This window comes from Chrysemys picta, unplaced genomic scaffold (assembly GCF_011386835.1).
Source record: "Chrysemys picta bellii isolate R12L10 unplaced genomic scaffold, ASM1138683v2 scaf263, whole genome shotgun sequence".
In the NCBI taxonomy this organism is placed as follows: domain Eukaryota; kingdom Metazoa; phylum Chordata; order Testudines; family Emydidae; genus Chrysemys; species Chrysemys picta.
The window spans coordinates 1-24,570 of record NW_027052970.1 but is presented as its reverse complement, the minus strand read 5'-3'; the positions used below and the strand labels follow the sequence as shown (position 1 = coordinate 24,570).

The 24,570-nt window shown below is 55.1% G+C and overlaps 1 protein-coding gene and 1 long non-coding RNA gene across 3 annotated transcripts; one reads left to right on the top strand and one right to left on the bottom strand.

The window, feature by feature from the left end:
• The first annotated feature begins 6,443 nt into the window (after positions 1-6,443).
• LOC135978432 (maestro heat-like repeat-containing protein family member 1) lies at positions 6,444-15,258 on the top strand. Of its 2 annotated transcripts, XM_065579381.1 has the most exons (4): positions 6,444-7,997; positions 9,496-12,725; positions 12,934-13,029; positions 13,163-13,687. In XM_065579381.1, exons 2-4 carry the CDS (start codon positions 12,624-12,626, stop codon positions 13,280-13,282), a joined length of 318 nt encoding a protein of 105 aa, XP_065435453.1. In that variant the 5' UTR covers positions 6,444-7,997; positions 9,496-12,623; the 3' UTR covers positions 13,283-13,687. The 2 variants fall into 2 exon arrangements, with proteins under 2 accessions (XP_065435453.1, XP_065435452.1); XM_065579380.1 differs by lacking the exons at positions 6,444-7,997; positions 13,163-13,687 and adding an exon at positions 13,716-15,258 and having other exon boundaries at positions 12,488-12,725.
• Positions 15,259-18,405: 3,147 nt separating this feature from the next.
• Positions 18,406-24,522, bottom strand: LOC135978433 (uncharacterized). Its single transcript, XR_010595811.1, has 2 exons — positions 23,558-24,522; positions 18,406-21,160 (listed from the first exon to the last, which is right to left on the bottom strand). It is a non-coding gene; the product is annotated as an uncharacterized LOC135978433 (long non-coding RNA).
• Between the last annotated feature and the right edge of the window lie 48 nt (positions 24,523-24,570).

The following is a 24,570-nucleotide window of genomic DNA, read 5'->3' as shown; positions in this document are numbered from 1 at the left end:
CCTGTGCCTCTGAGGCCACCAGCAACTCCCGCTCCCTGCTGCAGGTACTGCTCTGGCTCTCTGTAAATGGGGAGCTAGTGGAAGGGGAAATGGAGCCCCCTGGCACTCACAGAAACCCTCTCCCCTCTCTGTGGAGCAGGGTCCTTTCCTCTGCCCCCAAATTCCTTCATCTGGGACAGGAGCTCTTTCCCTCACGCCCATTCCCCTCTCCCCTTTCCTTGATCTACCCCCATCCCATTCCCCCTGCGCCCAGGCAGAGCTCTGCCTGCCCCATATGGTGCAGAAAGGCCTGTGATATGCAGGGGGTCAGATTAGATGCTCTAACGGTCTCTTCTGCCCATAAAGTCTACTCATTTCTGAGAAACCGAGTGTAGCATTGGGAGCAGCCTCTGCTGTTTTACTGTCTAGCCGGCTTGCTTCCTAGAATGAACACTCATTGAGCGGGGTGATCCACAGAGAGTAGCTCTGTGACATACTGGTGGAGCCCCCCAGCCACCTCCACCTTGCCTGCCTCATGGGGGTTTGTGTCAGAGGACACCTTCTCCTTCTCCTTTCTTTCTAACTTCTTAGGGCCCTGGCCCCTCGTTCAGCCACTCAGCAATTTCCTAAGCAGGCCGTGTCTTTTGATGTGGCCTGCTTCTCTGCCCCCAAAACAAAGAACTCTTGCTCCCATCTTGGCCTTAGGCCACGCTTGTACACTTTCTCATGCCCTTCTCCCTGGGCTAACCTTCTCAGCACAGCCCAGGCATGCTCTCCTTCTCTGCTCTTTTTGTCCATGGGCATAGCAGATCCTGGGTTGATTTCCCTTTGCAGGATCTCTCACAGGTATTGCTGCTGCTGCATCTGTAGCTCCACCTGCACTTCCTTCTGCGTCTGTTGGTTTTCTAGGAGCTGCAGGAGAAACCCCTAGATCTGTTTTGGCTGCTTAGCCAGTCCCTGGAACTGAAGTGGGAAATCCAGCGACCAGCTTGGTCCCTTGATACACCTGCTTGGGGGAGGGATAGCTCAGTGGTTTGAGCATTGGCCTGCTACACCCGGGGTTGTGAGCTCTATCCTTGAGGGGGCCATTTAGGGATCAGGGGAAAAAACTGTCTGGGGATTGGTTCTGCTTTTAGCAGGGGGTTGGACTAGATGACCTCCGGAGGTCCCTTCCAACCCTGATATTCTATGATTCCTTCAGCAACCAAGACTTCCCTCACGGATCACAGGGGGAACTCAATCCTGCCAACTATGCTAATCATAAATTAATCTACTCATCGTTAGGTGCCCCCCGGCGGCCAGGCATGGCATCACAGCCCTCTCGCTGGGCTAGCGTCCCCCATCCATGGTCGCTCCAGCACCACGGCAGTTTCTCTGCCTGGTAACTCCGGCCAGGTCACCACCTTTAGTCCACCCTTCTGGGGCCCAGCTTGCCTCACACTAAAAGTTCAAAGAGGTCTTTCCACAGACAGAAGTCCTTCTGCCATCGCTGGGGCACTTGCTCAGCCTGTAGCCCCCTTGCTGGGCTTGGGAACCCTCTCCAGGTGCGTGTACGCCGCCTCCTCTGGGGCCGGTAGGGGAACCCAGTCCCACCCTGACATTGATAGCAGCCCAGGGCCCTGGACCCAACAGCTAGGTCTGCTCCTTTCTCTTTGCTGCACTTTTCCAACCTCTCTTCTCAAGTTCCCCTCCAGGCTTTCCTTGCTGCTCTGAACTTCCTACCTCGTTCTCAATCCTGTTGCTACCCCGGTTGGGCTGTATCATCACTGAAGTCTGGCTCTTTAGGGGGGCGGATATGGTGCCTCTCAGTTCGGGCTCATTCTGTAATCAGCTTTCTGTGAGTGCCAGGGGGCTCCATTTCCCCTTCCACTAGCTCCCAATTTACAGAGAGCGAGAGCAGTACCTCCAGCAGGGAGCGGGAGTTGCTGGTGGCCTCAGAGGCACAGGCCCTGCAGCGCCTCGGGCACCTGGTGCAAGTGCCGCATGATACGGAGCTGGCGCATCACATTGGCCGTGACGTCCTCCTGCTGCAAGGGAACGAGAACCTGTCTGAGACTCAGACGCCTCCGAGGAATCAGGGGGGATTAACGGCCCCTGGAACCAGCAGCATTTCCACCCAGCCCCTGCCCACCTCTGAGGGATGGATTCCCCCTCCTGACTCCCAGGATGGAGTCTTGTTGTCCTTCCTAGTGACCTCCAGTGGCAACCCCCCTCCTTGTACGGGGAGCTCCTGCCACTTCCCCGTCAGTGCCCCTGACAGCTGTTCCACCTCCAATCCACAGCTCAAGTTCTCAGACCCCTCTCCTCCAGCCCCACCCAGGTTGGGTAGGGAGGGGACTGTAGCGGGGGGGCAGGAGGGATTCTGGCAGCAGTGAAGTGGGATGTGGGGAGGTTGAGACCTTTCCCCAAGTCACCCCAGCCACTAATGCTGAAGCCGCAGGATGGCAGCCCTGGTGAATGGGACGGATCGGCAGCCCCTGCTGACTGAATCCTCCTGTTCTCTCCAGCAGCGCCGGCTTTAGGAAGGACGGGGCCCAAATCGAACATTTTTGGCGGGGCCCCGGCAGGGATGACTAACAAAAAAAATAATGGAAAAAAAAGCCTTTAATTTCTTCCATGTATTATTTACTTTCCATAACTATATAAAAAATAAAATTATATATTCTGTACATTGCATCATATATGCTGTTGATCGGTTATTAATGAGCTCCGTTTCTCGTGTGTGGTCCCCGCCACTCCCTGGGGGTGTGCTAGGGTGACCAGATGTCCTGATTTTATAGGGACAGTCCCGATTTTTGGGTCTTTTTCTTATAGGATCCTATTATCCCCCACCCCCTGTCCCGATTTTTCACACTTGCTGTCTGGTCACCCTAGTGGTGTGCACATGTGTGGGTCCCAGCTGCTCCCTGCCCCCCTCATTGAAGCAGGTGTGCAGGGTTACTGCCCTGGGAACTGCAGGGCACCAGTGGACATGGGGCTGGCTGGAGGCTGGGCAGGGGCTCACTGGAGGTAGGGTCTGGCTGCAGGCAGGGCAAGGGGTGCGGGGCTGGCTGGAGACAGGGGTGTGTGGGGCTGGCTGGCTTTGGGCAGGGCCGCAGGGGGGTGCGGCAGGGGTTGCCTGGAGACAGGGCAGGGGGTGCGGCAGAGGCTGGCTGTGGGCAGGGGGTGCAGGGCTGGCTGCAGGCAGGGCAGGGGGGCGGGGCTGGTGCGGGCAGAACAGGGGTGGCGGGGCTGGAGGTAGGGCAGGGGTGCAGCAGGGGCTGGCTGCGGACAGGGGGTGCAGGGCTGGCTGGAGACGGGGCTGGCTGCGGGCAGGGCAGGCGGTGCGGGGCTGGTGCGGGGACGGGGTGCAGCAGAGGCAGCTTTAAATAGCCCCCGAGTCCCCCGCTATCCCAGGGCTCTGGGGGCTATTTAAAGGGCTCAGGGCTCCCCTGCTTCTACCGCCCCGGCCCTTTAAATAGCCGCGGGAGCCCTGGGGAAGCAGCGGGGCTCCAGTGGCTATTTAAAGGGCCAGGGCGGTAGAGGCAGCGGGAGTCCCAGACTTTTTAAATAGCCCCCAGAGCCCCGCAGCCCTACCCCAGGGCTCCAGCAGTGGGGGTCTGGTGGCAATTTAAAGGGCCTGGGGCTCCGGCCCCTGCTGGGAGCCCTAGGTCCTTTAAATTGCCCCCTGGGGAAGCCGGACCACCCTGGTACAGCGCACTGGCTCTTGCCGGTACACCGTACCGGGGCTTGGGCCTGGGGCCCGATTCAGGGGAATTGGTTGAATTGGCCTAAAGTCGGCCCTGGTGGGGGTATGGCCACAGAGCCGCAGGGAGGGGAACCCTGAGGTGTGGGGGCTGGGTGGGTACTGGGAGTTCCTCCTGAAGGGACGGGGGTTGGCCAAGGTCACTCAGCCCCGGGGTGTGGGAGGGGGACAGGCTGAGGGCACTCAGAGCCCCAGGAAGTGGGGGGGGGCTGAGGGGAGGGACTGGCCAGGGGCACTCAGAGCTCTCGGGGGAGGGCTGTCCGGGAGGAGGGCACTCACAGCCCCAGGAGGTGTGGGGGGAGGAGCACACAGGATTTCAGGAATTCCCTGGCAGTGAAGAGCTGCTGGCGGCAGGGAGGAGCCAGCCGTGACAATCCCCACTTGGGATCCCTGGCTGGACTAGAGGGTATGGGGGCCCGTGGCCAAGCTGCAGCGGAAGGTGACCTGAAGAAAATGCCTCGGCCTCCAGCTAGGAAGGGCCTGGGCCAGACAATGACCCACCACGCAGTGTCCCAGCTCCCTGCCCCACACCTGTGGGGCACGGCCCCTCCTCTGTAGGGAGGTTGGCATGTACCTTAGTGCTGCTTCCTCCATCCCCAAAGGCCTCTCCCAGCCAGTCTCTGGCAACCCCTGCCGTTCAGTATGCACATTACCCTGCTGTGACATACCGGGGGGGGGGGAACCCCTCGGGGATGGGGGGGCTGTCACACAGCTGGGCAATTTTACCCGGCTGGGCAGGAGTGACTGTGTCCCTGGAGCTGGGGTCTCAGCCCAGGTGTCTCTCTGCCCTTCCCCCCAGTAGCGCCCCACATTGAGTTCCAGCCCCACATTCACACCCACAAGTGCTGGTGGGTTCCAATCCCAGCTGAACACGCCCACCCGGCCCTAGTGCGGAGCAGAAGGGCCCAGCGCTGCCCCACAGACCCTCTGGCTCTCCGAGCCCGCTCTTACCCATCACCGCAGCACGTCTGGCCCATGCTGAACGCTGCTGCTCTGTGCAGAGAGGCTGGCACTTCTCGCTCCTGCCGTACGAGGAGCAGGTGCTGCTACCGACTGCTCCCCCTAACCCCCGCCCTGCTGCGCTCTGGGGATGCTGCCCTGCTGTGGAGCTCTCAGGTATCTTGAACTGGAATTTGTTTGGAGAGAAACTGCTAAGGAGCCTTATCAGCCCCGAGCAGAGAGTACCTGGGAGCCTGCCTGGGTCGGGCGGGTCTGGTACAGCCTCCCCCCAGATAAGGCTCTTCCCTGGACCTGCCACCCATTGGAATCTGGAACGATTCCCTCCGAGGTAACACCCGGGGCAGCCAGGGAAGGGTAGGGTACGGCCTGCTCCCCTGGAGCGTTAGGGCTTTCAGGAGTCAGAGGTGCCAGCAGAGCAGGTTGTACGTTAAAGCAACGAAGGCAGTTGGGGGGCAGAGGAATTGGGTGCTTTGCCATTGCACTTGATCAGCTCAATTTGAAAATTCTTTCAAAGGAAATCCAGATGTATACATCTGACTGGGGTACATGTACACACATACACACGCACACTCACATGTGCACACACTCATGTGCACATACACGTACACGCATACATACACACATGTACACATACACATATGTACAGATGTACACATACACGCACACACGCTGTCCCTGGAGCGCCCCAGGATGCGACTGACGGGGTGGCTGGCTATTATGGAGGCAGAAGGGGGTTGGGAGAAAATAATCAAGAAGAACTTTTGCTGAAAATGCAAACCTAAGCTGGAAATCTGTGCAGGGCTGGGTCAGCGAAAATGATCTTTTGAGCTGTTCTTATTAACTGTGGTCCTGTACTTCCTGGTTTGCGTCGGACCCAGGCAGGAGACTGGGCTGCTCTCAGCTGTAGAAGCCATTGGAATGAGCCAGGTCGGAATGAGCCAGGCCCTCAGAGCCTTCTGCCACCAATCGCCCCAGCAGTCACTGATCCACACCAAACCACGTCCTTCCAGTCAGGCAGTTTCATATGCACACGTCAAACCCTTGGTTTGCCACTCAGACACCACGGTGATGGGCACAGTAAGGACCGAGAGACGCTAAACAGGCAGACAGACAAGGAAATAGTGGCCCTGCCTACAGGTGTGTGTGTGGTGCAAATGGATGAACACCAGTTGCTGGCTGAAGGCACAACCTTAATTCCCACATCCCCTGTCTGTCAGCTATCGTTCGCTTGGCAGCCTGAGCTCCGATTTCTAACGCAGCGTTTTGCTCTGGCCTATTGTGGTTCTCATGTCCGGGGGCGCCTTGGCCCCTGGTATCAGGAGCGGTGCTAAGGAGGCTGCTTTTCAAAGGTCCTTAAGTAGGGTTGCCAACTTTCTACTTGCACAAAACCAAACGCCCTTGACCCAACCCCTTTCATGCCCTTCCCCAAGGCCCCACCCCCACTCACTCCAGCCCAGCCCACCTCTCTCAGTCGTTCGCTCTCACACCCTCACTCACTTTCACTGGGCTGGAGCTGGGGGTTGGAGTGCAGGGAGGGGTGAGGGCTCCAGTGGGGATGCGGGCTCTGGGATTGGGCTGGAGATTAGGGGGTTGGGGTGCCAGAGGGGGATCCGGGCTGGGACAGAGGGTTGGGGTGCGGACTCTGGGAGGGAGTTTGGGTGCGGGAGGGGGCTCAGGGCTGGGGTAGGGGATTGGGGTGGGGGTGTGGGGTCTGGGAGGGATTAGGGTACAGGAGGGGGTTCCGACCTGGGGCAGGGGGTTGGGGTGCCGGGTGTGAGGTCTGGGAGGGAATTTGGGTGTGGGAGGGGGTTCCGACCTGGGGCAGGGTTTCTGGGTGCGAGCTCCGGCCAGGCGGCGCTTACCTCAGCCAGCTCTTGGTCAATGGCACACCGGTGCTAATGCAGGCTCCTGACCCCTGGTCTCCCTCCGCTGGCAGGCTCTGAGCAAGGCCTGCCCAGAGAACATGGATGACGAGCTCTCGATCCTGCTGACAGCACCCCCCAGCACAGACAAACTCCAGCACATCTTGGAGGTGAGCAGAATGGGGAGGGGCCGCAGGGGTTTTACCTTAGCCCTGGGGACTCCTAGAAAGAAGAGACTGGAAAATCCATATTTCTATTAGATCCTTCCGAGTATGCATTGGTGATATAAACTCACTGGGTGACCTTGGGGTAACTCACTTCCCCCTTACGGCATCAGTCTTCTCCACTATCAAATCTACACTGGGGAAGAAGGACAGAAGCCCCGACAATCACCTTCACCTCTGGGTGTGTGGTCCTGGGAGCCGAAACCAACTGGACTATCTGCCCCATCTCCTAAACTGCCCTGTCTTTCCCTCCTAGGGCCTTGTCCTTAGTGCTCAGCCTGGCCCCTTCCCAGCTTGTCCCTGACCTTTAAAGGACTCTCCAAGCCCCTCCCATGCCTGCTTCCCTTGGGGTCTCTCTCCTGGCTGAGTACAGGCTGCCCTTCTATCTCTCAGCAGGCCTGGGTCCTAGTCACAGGCTGCGTCTTGTCACGTGACCCCCACACTTATTCCCTTCACCCTAGGGACCTGCATCACCTGGGCCAGGTGCAGTTGAGCTCCAACCCCTTTCCCTGCCATCTCACCCTGGGACAGGTTGAAACTGGTAACCTGTGGGTAACAGTAACTGGTTGCTCCCAAAGGTGCTGAAGACACAATGGAAGAGGAAATCCTTTGGCCTGGATTGAAATTATTCCGACTGAAAGTGAATGAGAGAAAATAGGTCCAGAGTTCTCTTCCTAGCAGCAGAAAATGTAGCGATTGATAGAGGTTCAGGTCAGAAAGGACCATTATGTGCATCTAGTCGCCCCTCCTGTATAACTCAGGGCTAGAATGTGACCACGTGGTTCCTTCAGCCAACCATAGCATGGGACTGAGTCAGAGCATGTCTTTTGGAACGACATCCACATGCAGGAGAGCCAGCTGGCTACCAGAAAATCTCTCTTCTGCAGTGACGTGGGGTTAAGGGACACGGGGGAAAAGACATGGTGGCTGTGACTAAACTTAGAGCAGCAAGGCCAGGAAAACCAGGGTTAGGTCCCAGGCCTGGCTATCAGATCTGCTGTTTTCTATTCCTGGCTTTGGGACCATGAGCGAGTCTCTGCACCGCTGGGTGCCTCGGTTTCCCCAGCTGTCAAGGAGCTAATCAAGGTTTTGTTTCTTCTCCCCATTTTACAGGGTGGGAAACCGAGACACAGTTGGGACCTGTCTACACTACAGGTCTGTCGTGCGTTTGTAATCTGCTGACCCCCACATGTTGTTCAGAGCCTATGGACAACACAGCTCCTAAAGGTACGTTTGTTCTGTGCTTATCCCCTCTGTACCAGCAGGGCTGGACAGCATTTCTCACTGTGATGTGGGGAGCAGGTCCTGGGTACTAAGGGTCTGAAGAAGCTCTCAAGGACTAATTTTTTAAAATAATTGTTATCAATGAATTGGGAGAAAACATACAATCACTGCGGATAAGATTGAGGGGTGACAAAATACAGGCAGAGTGGTAATTCCTGATGGGGAGAGGGCAGTGATACAGAGCGATCTGGCTCATTCGGCCAGCTGGACCCATTCAAAGAAAACAAGTTTGAGCAGAGCCCAATGCAAGGTCCTATACGTGGCAACAAGGCACGCCGGCCACACCTCCAGAATGGGGACGTGGATCCAGGAAAGCAGTGACTCTGAAAAGGATTTAGGGGCCAGAGTGGAGAAGCCACTCAACATGAGCTCCCAGTGTGATGCTGTGGTGAACAGGGCTAAAGCCATCATTAGACGTAGGAGCAGAGCCGTGAGTAGGATAGGGAGGTGACACAGCAGCAGTGAGACTGCTATTGGAATACTGCCTCCAGTCTTGGTGTCCTCCTTTGAAAAAGATGGTCCTAGAAATTGGAGCTGGGGCAGCAAAGAGCCATGAAATGTTCTGAGGGCTGGAGAAAAATGCCTTCTAGTGAGCTATGGAAAGAGCTCAACCTGTTTAGCTTATCAAAAGAAGATTGAAGGGGACTTCATTGAAGTGTTGAAGTGCCTTAATGGAGAGAAAATACTAGGTATTAAAGGGCTCTCTAGTCTAGCAGAGAAAGGCAGAACAAGACCCAATGGCTGGAAGGTGAAAAGAGACAAATTCCTATGACAAATAAGGCACAAATATTCAACAGCGAGGATGATTGACCACAGGAAGAAGCTACCAAGGAAAGTGGTGGATTCTCCATCTCTTGATGTCATTAATAAAGACTAGATGCCTTTCCGGAATGTGTTTGCCCCAAAAGTAGCTATTGTGGTAGACAGGAGGCCTGTGATATGCAGGGGGTCAGATTAGATGCTCTAACGGTCTCTGCTGCCCATAAAGTCTACTCATTGCTGAGAAACCGAGTGTAGCATTGGGAGCAGCTTGTGATGTTTTACTGTCTAGCCGGCTTGCTTTCTAGAATGAACACTCATTGAGTGGGGTGATCCACAGGGAGTAGCTCAAACCTCCAGAGTGTCAGCCCTGTGGCAGGACATTAGCACTGCAGGGGAGGGGTGTGTGTGGCAGTGACATCACAAAGGCCTTTTGCAGAACCTCAGCCTATTGGCCAAAGGTGCAGGGGAGGTGGTGACCTCACAGAGGGATGCTGACATCAGCCAGGCAGGACAGGGACGCAGGGCCAGGGAAACCTCAGAGACCCCTGTGGCTTTGCTTCAGCAAGTCCCCTTCTCGAGATCTCTCTTTGAGGTCAGAGAGAGTATTTGGGTTCATGTATGTGAGCACCAGGAGGAACCTCTTTTGAGTTTTCTCCTTTCTTTTTCCTGATTTCACTAGAAAACTGACGTCCCTGTTTAGAAGGTAAGAGCTTCCGAGAGGTTTGGAACCTGTTGAGTCTGATGCATCTGGCGCCAGCTGAATTTTAGGCATGGAAAACACTAGCTTAAAGTGGCCAAATTTTATTCCCCACCTGGGATTTTGTCCCTTAGAATCTCTGGGGACATTAAGGTTTGTCCTTTTTGTTTTACCTTTTCCTCCATCCCTCCCTCCTTTCTCTTCATCTCTTACTTCTTTTGTCCTTTCCCCGTTCCCCTCCCACCACCAGGAGGGGTGTGTGTGTGTCGTGGGGGGTGCTCTACAACTCCCATTGTGGGAGGTCCACCGAAAAATGTGGCGTTGAAATAGTGCTCAGACAGTGATCCCCAGCGGTGACCTGGGCCATCCTTTGGGCTCTCTGGTGAGAACCCTCATCCCCCCGCCCCTCGGTCTCTACCCTGATTGGCTGAGCAGGGGGTTATTGACAGGGAGGAGACTCAGGTCCCTGTTGTTTTCTTTTAAGAACAAGTAAATAGTCATAACCAGTCATATGTTCAACAAATTTTGCTGCTTCTCTGCAGTTCATTATTTTCTCTACCATTCCAGTTCTCCTAAAATACTTGCTGAATAATTACTATGAACTCTTGCTGGTCTGGAACTCACTTGAGAACACTTTATTCAGGTCATTCAATGTCTGAAATTCAAGATCCGATGGTTAGTTTGAAAATCAGGGCTCTTGGGTCCTATTCCCAACTCTGCCACGGACTGGCTGTGTGACCTAAGACAAGTCAATTCTCCTTTCTCAGCCTTAGCTTCTCCCTCTTTCAAGTAGGGATAACAATCCGCTCCTACCTACCTCCCGACAGGTGGAGGATGGGGATCTATTGGAGAGTGTCACTAGGAGCAGTGCATAAGATGAGGTGTCCTATCACGTTTACTCAGATCAGATTAGGACATAATAGAATGGCTGAAATAGTCTATTTTATTTGTATTTTATTATGTTGCAATTGTTAAGAGCAGCAACTACTTAGCTCAGACTGAAACATCTCATCTAATTTTTGAGATCTAAGTGTCTCTTCTTTGTGTAGCTCAAACCTCCAAAGTGTCTGCCCTGTGGCAGGACATTAGCACTGCAGGGGAGCAGTGGGTGTGGCAGTGACATCACAAAGGCGTTTTGCAGGATCTCAGCCTATTGGTCAAAGGTGCTGGGGAGGTGGTGACCTCACAGAGAGATGCTGACATCAGCCAGGCAGGACAGGGGCGCAGTGCCAGGGAAACCTCAAAGTCCCCTGTAGCTTTGCTTCAGCAAGTCTCCTTCTCGAGGTCTCTCTTTGAGGACTGAGAGAGTATTAAGGGTCACGTACGTGAGCGCCAGGAGGAACCTCTTTTGAGTTTTCTCTTTTCTTTTTCCTGATTTTACTAGAAAACAGACGTCCCTGTTTAGAAGGTAAGAGCCTCCGAGAGGTTTGGAACCTGTTGAGTCTGATGCATCTGGCGCCAGCTGAATTCTAGGCATGGAAAACACTAGCTTAAGGTGGTCGAATTTTATTCCCCACCTGGGATTTTGTCCCTTAGAATCACTGGGGACATTAGGGTTTGTCCTTTTTGTTTTACCTTTTCCTCCATCCCTCCCTCCTTTCTCTTCATCTCTTACGTCTTCTGTCCTTTCCTCTGTTCCCCTCCCACCACCAGGAGGACTCTGTGTGTGTGTCGTGGGGGGTGCTCTGCAGTGGGAACAGGGACAATTCTCCAACTTTGGGCAGTCGAGAGCCTGGGTGAGATAAGGGGCGTTAAAGCCCTTTGTAAAGGAGAAAGGGGAGTTTCACGGTGTTGAGCACCAAGGAATTCTAAACTTTGCTAAAACATCTAGTCTGCAGAAACCAGAAATGGTTGGGGCCACATTGTAACCATTGTCTTTTTTAAAGCCCATTGAGGGATGTGAGTCCCACCCTTTTAGGTATCTGGGGTGCTGGGAGAAGAGAAGAGGTGCCTGTCTCCATTTTATGGCCTCAACAAACTACGTGCTGTGCCCCAGTTCTCGTCAGAGATCCCTGAAAAAGAACGTCTTCCCATCCATTAACATACCTGGAAAGATACTGGAACTCCTTATTAAACAATCAGTTTGTCAGCACCTACAGGACAATTTGGTTCTTAGGACTAGTGAGCATGGACTTGTCAAGAACAAATCATTCCAAACAAATCCTAGCTCCTTCTTTGGCAGGGTTACGGGCCTAGTGGAGGTGGGTAAACAGTAGATGTGATCCATCTTGGTGTTAATAAGGACATTCTCACAAACAAACTAGGGAGATGTGGTCTAGATGCAATTAGTATAATATGTGTGCACAGATGGTTGAAAGCCCGTACTCCAACAGCCCAGAACCAAACACTCCTCCTCCTGGGCAGTGTGCTCTGACCTCTAATGGTCAGATGCTGCTTAGCACTGTCAGAGCAGCTTTTGCTGGGGGATTCTCCCAGCACTTTCCAATAGTGGGAAAGTATGAAATCCCCATTTGACTGCTGGGGACAGAGCCTAGAGCGGGGAGCAACTTGCCCAAAGTCCCACAGGTCAATAGGAAACCAGCAATGTCCAGTGTGGCCCGAATCTCACACGCTCCTTTGTCTCCTTTGGGTCTCACAGGAGCTCATTGAGGAGCTGCCTGATAACTCTCCACCCGGCGCCGTCCTCGCTAACTCCCTGATTGCTGTGGGCAACCTCAGGTACCGAGACCCTCCGGCCCGGTTCCCCTAACCCCAGTGCTGCTCAGGCCCAGGGCTGGGAGTCACTGCCCCTCCCACTCCCACTCCCAGGTCACCGCCCAAGGGTGGCTCCTCTGGCAGAGGTGCGGGGAAGGGTCACTCTCTCCTGGCTGGGCTGTTCTTTTCACTCCAGTAACATTGCAACGGCTTTGGGGAGAGGCTCACTCCCAGGATCAGATACAGGAGGGGCAGCAGGGTGCAGGGAACAGGTGCTATTCCTGCCCTGCCACTGTCTGTCTGAGAAACCTTGGCCTTGTCATTCCCTGGCTCGGTGCCTCAGTTTCCCTTCTTGCCAGCCTGTGCCTATTTCCCTGCAGTTTAACCTGCGTGTTGGTGCCAGTCCCATCCCCGCACTGCACAGTCTAATACCGGCTCCTCTCTCTTCCAGCACCATGACACCTGCTGTGGAGCCAGAGCTGGAGACCCACCTCCTTCGAGCTGCCCTGCACGCCGTCTTCACCCTGGGCATGGAGAAGGACACCGCCCAAGTGCAGGTAGATCAGCTAAAGTCATGGATTGAAGAGCCAGCTGTCATCCTGCCATGAGTCCTTGCTAATTGCCTGCAGTGGGATGTGAAGGAGAGAGGCCAGGATATGTGTTTGGGGGTCACACCAGTGCTTCCCAGAGACCCCACTTCCCATCCTGTGGCAAGTTTAGCCCCAGTTTCCCTAACTCTGACCCATGGCTCTCCCTTGCTTTCAGGATCTGCCTAGGGTCTTGCCAGACCTCCTGGACGCCATGCTGGGGAACCTGCTGGCAGAGTCCCCAGACAGCGACAGGCTCCAGTACATCTTGGAGGTGAGCCCGATGAGAGGGGTGGGGGCAATTTTACCTTCACTCTTAGATCCATTTTCCAGTCTGTCCTCCTAGCCGGGCCCCCAGTGGGCATCCTTGGTCAGGGCAGTCAGTGCAATGCCTCCTTTCCCCACAGCACATTAACTACTGGATCGTGTCCAGGGTGCCGCGAGAGAGAGCCAGGGCCGTTAAGAGCAGCACGGCCCTGCTCAGATTCACCATCACCCTCCCTGAGTTTGACGTACGTGATCTCTGACCCCAGCTTCCTGACTCCAGGGGTAGGTGATCTGGCTCTGACGGGCTGTAGGATCTGCTGCTGCAGGGGCTGTGGGTTAGGAGTGTTCCTCTTGGGAAGGCAGAGTCAGAGCAGAGAGTGAGCCTGGCTTGAGTCAAGTTCTTCTTGTCCTAGTTAAGTGGTGACTCTGGGCTTTTAAGGGGACTGTGCTCCAGGTTCATGCCTCCCTGTCATCCTGGAGCAGCTGGGGAAGCAAGTCCTCATGGAGGGCCCTGTCCACAGCCCTGTGCTGCAGGCTTCCTTGGGGGCAGAGGAAATTAAGGGTCTGGCTCTAGCTCCTATCCTCTAGCATCTCCTGCAGAGGGGCTGAGGGGAAGGAGAGTCCTGGCCCGGGGGGACTGGGAGCTAACAGGAAAATGCTGATGGAGTCCCCTCTCCCTCTCCCGTCCATTAGAACTCAGCGGAATTCCCCAGGATGGGTCACCACATGGCACAGCTGGCTCTGTCCGTCAGTGACCCAGCCAAGGACATCAGCCGGCAGGCCAGGGATGGGGTTTACCGGCTCTACCAGCTGCTGCTGCACCAGAGGGATAAGGAACCCAGCTGGGAAATGGCACCCGCTAGAAGAGTGAGACTGGGACCCCAGCCAATTTCTCTCAGACTGACCCCGGCTGGAGGATGAGTCTCTCTATCTCTTTCTGTGTTCCACACCACGCCCTGCAATTCTGTTGGGCCAGGCACGCAGCGAGGACTCTGCCCACTGTGCAGCCACCAATGGGATTGGAAGGACACAAGCCCTGCAACCAGAAGGACAAATGTGTGTGTCTCTCTCTCCCTGTCACCTACTCCCTCCTGGGGGAAACCCAGCAGCTGATGGGGGAAAAGTTGAGCAGCTGCATTAGACTCAGGAGATTGGGGCGGGGCCCAGGCCTCATTCCCATCCTGTGGCCATTCGCTGGCCTGGCACAAGGAGCCTGGTGGGGAATGAAAGGGAGAGCAGGTGCTCCTGGGAAGGGAGATGAATTCACCTCCATGAGCAGGAGCGAGCCAGCTTGTCTCCGGAGCAGCTCCACCCAGCTCGTTAGCCAGGTTAATTAATGACAAGCTTTGCCTCATCCCAGACTTATGTTCTTAGGACAGGGTGCTATCGCTCTTGGGAAGGGCAGGAGAGTCCCCCAAGTGCCCTCTGCGAGACTCTCCTGTCCCACAGGGCCGCACCCAATTCCTAGTGGTCTGGTGTCTGTGTCACCCGAGCCACCATCCAGAGTTGCTCCCATCACTGGCAGCCTGGGAGGCCAAGGACTGACGGGTGATGGCGTCTGACCAGGCAAGGCTGAGGCACATGGGCAGGGGACGCTTGTCCTGCTGCTGGCAAGGCTGGACCCCTTCTGGAGAGAACAGGAGGATTCAGTCAGCAGTAGGGTTACCATGTCTAATAAATAAAAAAAGAGGACCCTCCATGGGCCCTGGCCCCGCCCATTTCCCCACCCCTAGCCCTGCCCCAACTCCACCCCTTCCCCGCCCTAACTCAGCCCCCTCCTTCCTCCCACTCCCAGCCATGGGGAAAGGGCTGCCCCAGCGCTACCGGCTTCACGGTTTGCCGGGCAGCCCCCAGACCCTGCGCCCCCGGCCGGCGCTTCCCCAGCGCAGCTGGAGCCCGGGAAGGGAAGTGCCTGGCCCGTGGCTCGGGGTCCGGAGGCAAGGGGGGCTGCCCGAAGCCAGTAGCGCTGGCTCGGGCAGCTCGGCTCTTAAAGTCTGAGAGGGGAGGAGCGGAGCAGCTCAGCTGGAGCCCGGGAAGGGAAGTGCCTGGCCAGCGGCTGGGGGTCCAGAGGCAGGGGGGGCTGCCCGAAGCCGGTAGCGCTGGCTCGGGCAGCTCGGCTCTTAAAGTCTGAGAGGGGAGGAGCAGAGCAGAGCAGCCGCGGGAGGGGAAGTGCCCGGCCGGCATTTTCCCGGACATGTTTGGCTTTTCGGCAATTCCCCCCGGACGGGCGTTTGATTGCCGAAAAGCAGGACATGTCCGGGAAAAACCGGACGTATGGTAACCCTAGTCAGCAGGGGCTGCCGATCCGTCCCATTCACCAGGGCTGCCATCCTGCGGCTTCAGCATTAGTGGCTGGGGTGACTTGGGGAAAGGTCTCAACCTCCCCACATCCCACTTCACTGCTGCCAGAATCCCTCCTGCTCCCCCCGCTACAGTCCCCTCCCTACCCAACCTGGGTGGGGCTGGATGAGAGGGGTCTGAGAACTTGAGCTGTGGATTGGAGGTGGAACAGCTGTCAGGGGCACTGAGGGGGAAGTGGCAGGAGCTCCCCGTACAAGGAGGGGGGTTGCCACTGGACGTTACTAGGAAGGACAAGAAGACTCCATCGTGGGGGTCAGGAGGGGGAATCCATCCCTCAGAGGTGGGCAGGGGCTGGGTGGAAATGCTGCTGGTTCCAGGGGCCGTTAATCCCCCCTGATTCCTCGGAGGCGTCTGAGTCTCAGACAGGTTCTCGTTCCCTTGCAGCAGGAGGACGTCACGGCCAATGTGATGCGCCAGCTCCGTATCATGCGGCACTTGCGCCAGGTTCCCGAGGCGCTGCAGGGCCTGTGCCTCTGAGGCCACCAGCAACTCCCGCTCTCTGCTGCAGGTACTGCTCTGGCTCTCTGTAAATGGGGAGCTAGTGGAAGGGGAAATGGAGCCCCCTGGCACTCACAGAAACCCTCTCCCCTCTCTGTGGAGCAGGGTCCTTTCCTCTGCCCCCAAATTCCTTCATCTGGGACAGGAACTCTTTCCCTCACACCCATTCCCCTCCCCCCTTTCCTTGATCTACCCCCATCCCATTCCCCCTGCGCCCAGGCAGAGCTCTGCCTGCCCCATATGGTACAGAAAGGCCTGTGATATGCAGGGGGTCAGATTAGATGCTCTAACGGTGTCTTCTGCCCATAAAGTCTACTCATTTCTGAGAAACCGAGTGTAGCATTGGGAGCAGCCTCTGCTGTTTTACTGTCTAGCCGGCTTGCTTCCTAGAATGAACACTCATTGAGCGGGGTGATCCACAGAGAGTAGCTCTGTGACGTACTGGTGGAGCCCCCCAGCCACCTCCACCTTGCCTGCCTCATGGGGGTTTGTGTCAGAGGACACCTTCTCCTTTCTTTCCAACTACTTAGGGCCCTGGCCCCTCGTTCAGCCACTCAGCAATTTCCTAAGCAGGCCGTGTCTTTTGATATGGCCTGCTTCTCTGCCCCCAAAACAAAGAACTCTTGCTCCCATCTTGGCATTAGGCCACGTTTGTACACTTTCTCATGCCCTTCTCCCTGGGCTAACCTTCTCAGCACAGCCCAGGCATGCTCTCCTTCTCTGCTCTTTTTGTCCATGGGCATAGCAGACCCTGGGTTGATTTCCCTTTGCAGGATCTCTCACAGGTATTGCTGCTGCTGCGTCTGTAGCTCCACCTGCACTTCCTTCTGCGTCTGTTGGTTTTCTAGGAGCTGCAGGAGAAACCCCTAGATCTGTTTTGGCTGCTTAGCCAGTCCCTGGAACTGAAGTGGGAAATCCAGCGACCAGCTTGGTCCCTTGATACACCTGCTTGGGGGAGGAATAGCTCAGTGGTTTGAGCATTGGCCTGCTAAACCTGGGGTTGTGAGCTCAATCCTTGAGGGGGCCATTTAGGGATCAGGGAAAAAAACTGTCTGGGGATTGGTCCTGCTTTGAGCAGGGGATTGGACTAGATGACCTCCGGAGGTCCCTTCCAACCCTGATATTCTATGATTCCTTCAGCAACCAAGACTTCCCTCACGGATCACAGGGGGAACTCAATCCTGCCAACTATGCCAATCATAAATGAATCTACTCATCGTTAGGTGCCCCCCGGCGGCCAGGCATGGCATCACAGCCCTCTCGCTGGGCTAGCGTCCCCCATCCATGGTCGCTCCAGCACCACGGCAGTTTCTCTGCCTGGTAACTCCGGCCAGGTCACCACCTTTAGTCCACCCTTCTGGGGCCCCGCTTGCCTCACACTAAAAGTCCAAAGAGGTCTTTCCACAGACAGAAGTCCTTCTGCCATCGCTGGGGCACTTGCTCAGCCTGTAGCCCCCTTGCTGGGCTTGGGAACCCTCTCCAGGTGAGTGTACGCCGCCTCCTCTGAGGCCAGTAGGGGAACCCAGTCCTACCCTGACATTGATAGCAGCCCAGGGCCCTGGACCCAACAGCTAGGTCTGCACCTTTCTCTTTGCTGCACTTTTCCAACCTCTCTTCTCAAGTTCCCCTCCAGGCTTTCCTTGCTGCTCTGAACTTCCTACCTCGTTCTCAATCCTGTTGCTACCCCAGCTGGGGTGTATCACCACTGAAGTCTGGCTCTTTAGGGGGGCGGATATGGTGCCTCTCAGTTCGGGCTCATTCTGTAATCAGCTTTCTGTGAGTGCCAGGGGGCTCCATTTCCCCTTCCACTAGCTCCCCATTTACAGAGAGCCAGAGCAGTACCTGCAGCAGGGAGCGGGAGTTGCTGGTGGCCTCAGAGGCACAGGCCCTGCAGCGCCTCGGGCACCTGGCGCAAGTGCCGCATGATACGGAACTGGCACATCACATTGGCCGTGACGTCCTCCTGCTGCAAGGGAACGAGAACCTGTTTGAGACTCAGACGCCTCCGAGGAATCGGGGGATTAACGGCCCCTGGAACCAGCAGCATTTCCACCCAGCCCCTGCCCACCTCTGAGGGATGGATTTCCCCTCCTGACCCCCAGGATGGAGTCTTGTTGTCCTTCCTTGTGACCTCCAGTGGCAACCCCCCTCCTGGTACGGGGAGCTCCTGCCACCTCCCCGTCAGTGCCCCTGACAGCTGTTCCACCTCCAATCCACAGCTCAAGTTCTCAGACCCCTCTCCTCCAGCCCCACCCAGGTTGGGTAGGGAGGGGACTGTAGCGGGGGGGGCAGGAGGGATTCTGGCAGCAGTGAAGTGGGATGTGGGGAGGTTGAGACCTTTCCCCAAGTCACCCCAGCCACTAATGCTGAAGCCGCAGGATGGCAGCCCTGGTGAATGGGACGGATCGGCAGCCCCTGCTGACTGAATCCTCCTGTTCTCTCCAGCAGCGCCGGCTTTAGGAAGGACGGGGCCCAAATCGAACATTTTTGGCGGGGCCCCGGCAGGGATGACTAACAAAAAAAATAATGGAAAAAAAAGCCTTTAATTTCTTCCATGTATTATTTACTTTCCATAACTATATAAAAAATAAAATTATATATTCTGTACATTGCATCATATATGCTGTTGATCGGTTATTAATGAGCTCCGTTTCACATGTGTGGGTCCCCGCCACTCCCTGGGGGTGTGCTAGGGTGACCAGATGTCCTGATTTTATAGGGACAGTCCCGATTTTTGGGTCTTTTTCTTATAGGATCCTATTATCCCCCACCCCCTGTCCCGATTTTTCACACTTGCTGTCTGGTCACCCTAGTGGTGAGCTATAAAAGCCACCCTGCCCTTAAAGAGTCTAAAGATGCTATACGGCCCCTTTGACGATCCTATTCATATACCTCAGCCGCTAAACAAAACGCTGTGGGGGCGGCGGGGGAGAGAGAGATGGGCCTTCTGCAGCAAAATCCAGATTTCAGGTTGCAATAGGTGGCGTAGGCAGGTTAATAACCAGCCTCCAGGGAACTGTAATGATACCCCAGAGGGTGAGAACATAAGAACATTAGAATGGCCGTACTGGGTCAGACCAAAGGTCCATCCAGCCCAGTATCCTGTCTACTGACAGTGGCCAATGCCAGGTGCCCCAGAGGGAGTTAACCTAACAGGCAATGATCAAGTGATCTCTCTCCTGCCATCCATCTCCACCCTCTGACAAACAGAGGCTAGGGACACCATTCCTTACCCGTCCTGGCTAATAGCCATTAATGGACTTAATGCAGAAGGGCGGTATGGATGGACTATGTAGAAGCTGTGACTATGTATGGAGGCATAACTATAATGTGGAGATGCAGAGCAGCTTTCATTGCACGGGATCCCGATGCATTTTACAAACGGTCTGTATAAAACTCACTATACCCACAAGAGAAGTCCGACCACCTCTTCCAGGGGGGATGGGACATAGCAGGCGTTTAACAGCACCATAGTTAACCTCAGGTAAGCAAGCGTGCAGCATGCAGGTGGAATGTAAGCTAGGGTGACCAGATAGTAAGTGTGAAAAAAAGGGATGGGGGTGGGGGGGTAATAGGCACCCATATAAGACAAAGCACCAAATATTAGGACTGTCCCTTTAAAATCGGGACATCTGGTCATCCTAATGGAGTGCAAACCTCCAAATTAGATGCTACATTCCCATGCTTGGAGAGAGTCCCAAGGATCACGACTTTGGTTTTATGCCCCGTCTGAAAGATGGAACATCAGAATGGAGCTGCCACATGCTCCTGGTAGAGCGCCCCTTGCTGGAGTGTTTGGGCACCACGTGCTTTAAGCTGCCTGAGTCTGAGCAGAGTTCAGGCACTGCCTCTGTTTGAATGCAGAGGGTGTCTCTATGCAAACTCTTGGGGTGCACATGCTCTGTCTAGCATCCCTTTCTGGGAGTGGAGACCCCACAGTCCAAGTGCCTAGGCACAGAGACTAGCGCCAGCTCCCCGGTCGCGTAAGCACACCCTTTCCAGAGCCCCAACCCTGGAGATCCTCACCCCTGTAGCTGAACCACGTAAGACAGAAGCTTTGCAAAAAGGGCTTCTAAAGCAGCTACTCTTTACTTTAGACAGGACACAAGATATACAGCTCCAGACCCAACAATCACCTTCCCTCCCTCAGTTCCCTCCCCACTCTCAAGTGTTTTTGGGCCAGGCCAGAGTCTTTTAAGGAATTCAGGGTCCCTCCCCCCTACAGCTCATGGCTTCTCTGAATCATGGAATCTCACTCTTTTCTCCTGCCAATTTCCTTTGCCCTTGGTCGGCCCCCGCATCCTTTGTTTTTCCTGGGAGCCCCCTCCTCACCCTGTCTCTGGTGCCCTACACCCCAGCCCCCTGCACAGAAGTTAGAGAAAACTGACCCTCCTCATTTCAGGGTGCTCCCATATGAATGGGAGCCATTCAGGTTAACGACTCTCCATTGTCTCTGCTCTGGGAGAGATGAGGGTGGAGCCCACGTACACCAGTGAACTCCCTTACACAACAATTTCATGAAGATCAGCCAGAATTCTGAAGTTTCACCTAGATTCCCCAAAGCGTCCCATCGGCACTGGCTCAGTGCTGACCCAGAGGGAAGAGCGCCACCTATTGACTCACCACCACCACTTCTGGCGGCACCCTGGGCTTTCCTTGGCGCTCTCCCATCCAATACTAGCGACAGTAGAACCTCAGAGTTACGAACACCAGAGTTATGAACTGACCTGTCCACCGCACACCTCATTTGGAACCGAAAGCAATCGGACAGCAGCAGAGACACACACACGCACAATATCAACTACAGAACCGTACAGTATTGTGTTAAACGTAGACTACTACAAATAAATAAATAAATAAATAAAGGGAAAGCGGCATTTTTCTTCTGCATAGTAAAATTTCAAAGCTGTATGACGACCATGTTCCTTTGTGAACTTTTCAAAGAACAGCCATAATGTTTTGTTCCGAGTTATGAACATTTCAGAGTTATGAACAACCTCCATTCCTGGACTCCCAATCCTGCATCCCTTGCGACAAGGTCACAGGCAGGGCTACCTGTTCTGGGCGAGTAGATCTCTGGACCCAAAGCTTGGTAAGCAGCATGGACATGTGGGCACGGTTGTGGTGGCGTAAAACTGCCCATTCCCAGCAGACTCGTCCTGTCCCCCAGCTGTGCAGAACAGAAGTACTCTGCTGACACCTCCTCTGGGCCTGTATGATATTGTTGCCAGCACAGAGTGCCCGAGGCAAAGCAACAGTGGGGTTCGTTGCCCGGTGTGCTTCGCGCCAATAAACACACCAGGGGGAGAAGAAAACAAAGTTTATTTGGGATCCCAAAGTGGTGCAAGGAGACTGGCAAGTCTCAAATCAAGCACATTAACAGGAACAGTTTTTCTTCTTTTATACATTTTGCAGTTAAGCCTCACCCCCCCCCCCTTTCCGCTCTAGCCCTCCCTTTCTCCCCCCCATTCCTCCCTCTACCCCTCCCATCCCTGGTAATAGTTAAGTCATTCTTGGCAGCTATAAGCCTAGCTTGTTAGTAACTTCTTTAAACCGTTATCTTGTCCTTTTTCCCTTCAGCCAGAAACATGCAGGCCTCATTATTACTTCTTGAGCAGGGGGTTGCACACAGATAACTGGTTGCTTACATATTCCAATTGCACCTGGCTTTTGAGGTTGATCAGAGTTTAAACATGGAAGGATAGAGTTTGGTTCACTTAGGCCTAGTGCAGGAAGGCTTCATTGACACTTTGTGGCCTTTCACCCTCCCGAGTTACCTAGGGTTATGCCTAGTGACGTCAACAATATCCTCAACTGATTAGAATTGCACCTGGCTGCCAAACTCTCTAAACCTAATGGTGAACCTCCTCTTCCCCCCCCCCACCCCGATTAGCTCCCCAGGGCAGCGGCTAAAGCTTTGCAGACAGTGACAGCCTGTTATACAAGACTTAGGCATTGTTTCCTCTCTCTCTCTCTCTCTCTCTCTCTCTCTCTCTCTCTCTCTCTCTCTCTCTCTCTCTCTCTCGGCAGGTTGGCATCACAAAGCAGGCACCAGGCTGCAGAGCGGAGATAACAGAGACCATTAATTCCATCAGGGCTGGGACGACAGCTCATTAGCGGCCGGAGAGGAGACTAATGGTTCCCTTTGTTCCTGCCATTTCCTTCCCTGAGCGGTGACCTTTCTGGAAGAAAGCCCCTGGCTTGGGGAACGCCACCCCCTTTGAGAGAGCATCTCAAATTTAATGGTGTACCATTAAATCGCTGCCTTCCCCCAGGACACCTTCCCCCCCAGAGCTGCTCTCCCAGCCTTGTGAAGAGTCCAGGGCCCTGTCTGTGCGAAGCCCCATCTCCTCTAGCCAGAAGGAGCAGCTCAGTAACTCGGCTCAGGAAAGCTCCCTGCAGCGGGTTCCCAGCTTTGTGACTCATCCCACACAGGATTTCAGGACAGACTGAGCATTGCTTCCCCCTGGCACTACATTGAAACGGTCTCTGATTTGCAGAGCACGCGGCTGCCTCTCCGTGGGTGCAGGCTCTGGGACAGAGTTTGGGGGCCGGAGAAGGGGTGGTGGGTGCTGGGGGGGAGGGGACTGCCATCACATGTGGCTTCCTTCCTCCCCTGCTGCCCCTCACCATAGCCTCGGTGGGGGATGGGGCTGCCCCTTGCCCAGTGTTTGCAGGAGTGGTGGCTGGGGGGAAACCCAGTCAAACTCTGGTTTTACTCTTTCATTGATGGGTCACTTTAACCCCTTACAAACCCATTCCCACCTCTCTCACCCCCCTTTTCTACTGGGCTTGTTTGATCTTTTCAGTGGAGCCAGATGAAAACCACAAACCCCAGCGAGAACAACAGGCTGGAAGACTAGACTGAACCCACCACCCACCCAGTCTAGTCCATCCCAGAGCCCAGGACTGAGGGCAAATGTCCCCCCACCCCCGGGCCACGTGCTTCCACTCCTGGCCTCTCCTAGCGCCGCCAGAGATTCTGTGTGGCTGCATCAGGTGGGATTTCAACCGGACCCCCCCCTGCTAAATTCACCCCTGTTTTGTGACCACTCTGCACCAAGAGCCCCTTCCTTCCCTACCCTAGAGCTGCTGGATGGCTAGAAAGCTGAGCTGGGCATTTGATCGATCTGGAATGTTATCGTGCCCCCCCCCCAAAACCTTAATGTCCACACAGCTTGGGGGGGGGGGAATATTCCTCCCCCCCAAGCCAGTCTATTTTATTGTTGTAGGGCAAATGAAGGAGCCAGAGTTTAATGGAAATATTCAGCCCCTACAGCAGTCTTGCAGCAGGGGAAGCAGAGTTGATGGGAAGGGAACTGGTTTGGATAGGAGCCCCCCGTCCCCCTCCTTTGCAAAATAATTTGGGGAGGGGAATCAGATCACTCCGTGCCTCAGTTTCCCCTCTCTCGGGGGAGAAGGGAGAGATAAAAGTCTCAGCCTGCCGTGTTGCAGACCTTTCGCATTCTCCCCTCCTGATGTATTTGATTTCCTCCTCCAAACCTCCCTGTCTCTCTCTCTCTCACCTGGAATTCACAGCACTAAGTACTGGCTCGGGGCTTTCTTCCTGGGTTACATGATCCCGAGTTTAGTTTTGAAACAGACGCAGGCAGGCACAACTCACCCTCAAACAGCAACACCACCGAAAACCACAAAACCAACCCAATATTACACACCTAGGGGGAATCACGGGGTCAAACTCTCACCGACCGAAGCCCCAGCAGCTGCTAAGGTGAGTGAGGTCCACTGCAGAGATTCCTGTCTCCCACCGGACCGGAAGCCCCCTCGGTGTCTCCTCCAGGTGAGTGCTGGGGGGAGGGGAGGTGAAGGCTGCAAAGCACATGTGCCTTCTCCTCCCCTCCCCCCTCCTGACCTGCAACAGCCGCTGCTGCCTCTGCCTCAGGCCCCTGCCGGCCAGCGTCTCTCCCTGCCTAGCAGCAACAGCTGCTGCTTCCGGGAGAGCCACAGAGCTTTGCTTCAGGCAGGGACACTGCCCGATCTGCACGGGGCCCTCTTAGGGGCGGGGCCCAATTCAGGGGAATCGGTGGAATCGGCCTAAAGCCGGCCCTGCACAGCCGGTTCCTCAGACATGTTAGCGGACGGGGAAGATGAGGAAGGAGATGAGGAGGACGAGGCAGTCGACAGCGCTTACAACGCTGATTTCCCCGACAGCCAGGATCTCTTCATCACCCTTACAGAGATCCCCTACCAACCGTCCCCAGCCGTTAACCCGGACACAGAATCTGGGGAAGGATCAGCCAGTAAGTGTTTTAAACATCTAAATATTTATTTTTAACAGAACAGGAATATTAAGAATAACAACAATGGGTTTCTCATGATTAGTTTGCCCTAGGCGCTTAACGTTTCAGTCCTGGGCAGTGCAACTATTGAAAAAAAATCTAACAATGTCCGGTTTAGCATGATTGTTCTGCACAAGCCGCTCTACTGTTTAGTCCCTGCCAGTGCAGCTACAGTAAAATGCGGTCTATATGTCCGGGGATAGAGCAGAAATCCTCCTGGGACATCTCGAGGAAGCTCTCCTGGAGGTAATTGGAAAGCCGTTGCATCAGGTTCCTGGGGAGAGCGGCCTTATTGGGTTCTCCGTAGTATGACACGTTTCTGCGCCACGAGACAATCAAGTACTCAGGGATCATTGCCCTGCAGAGCAGGGCGGCATACGGCCCTGGTC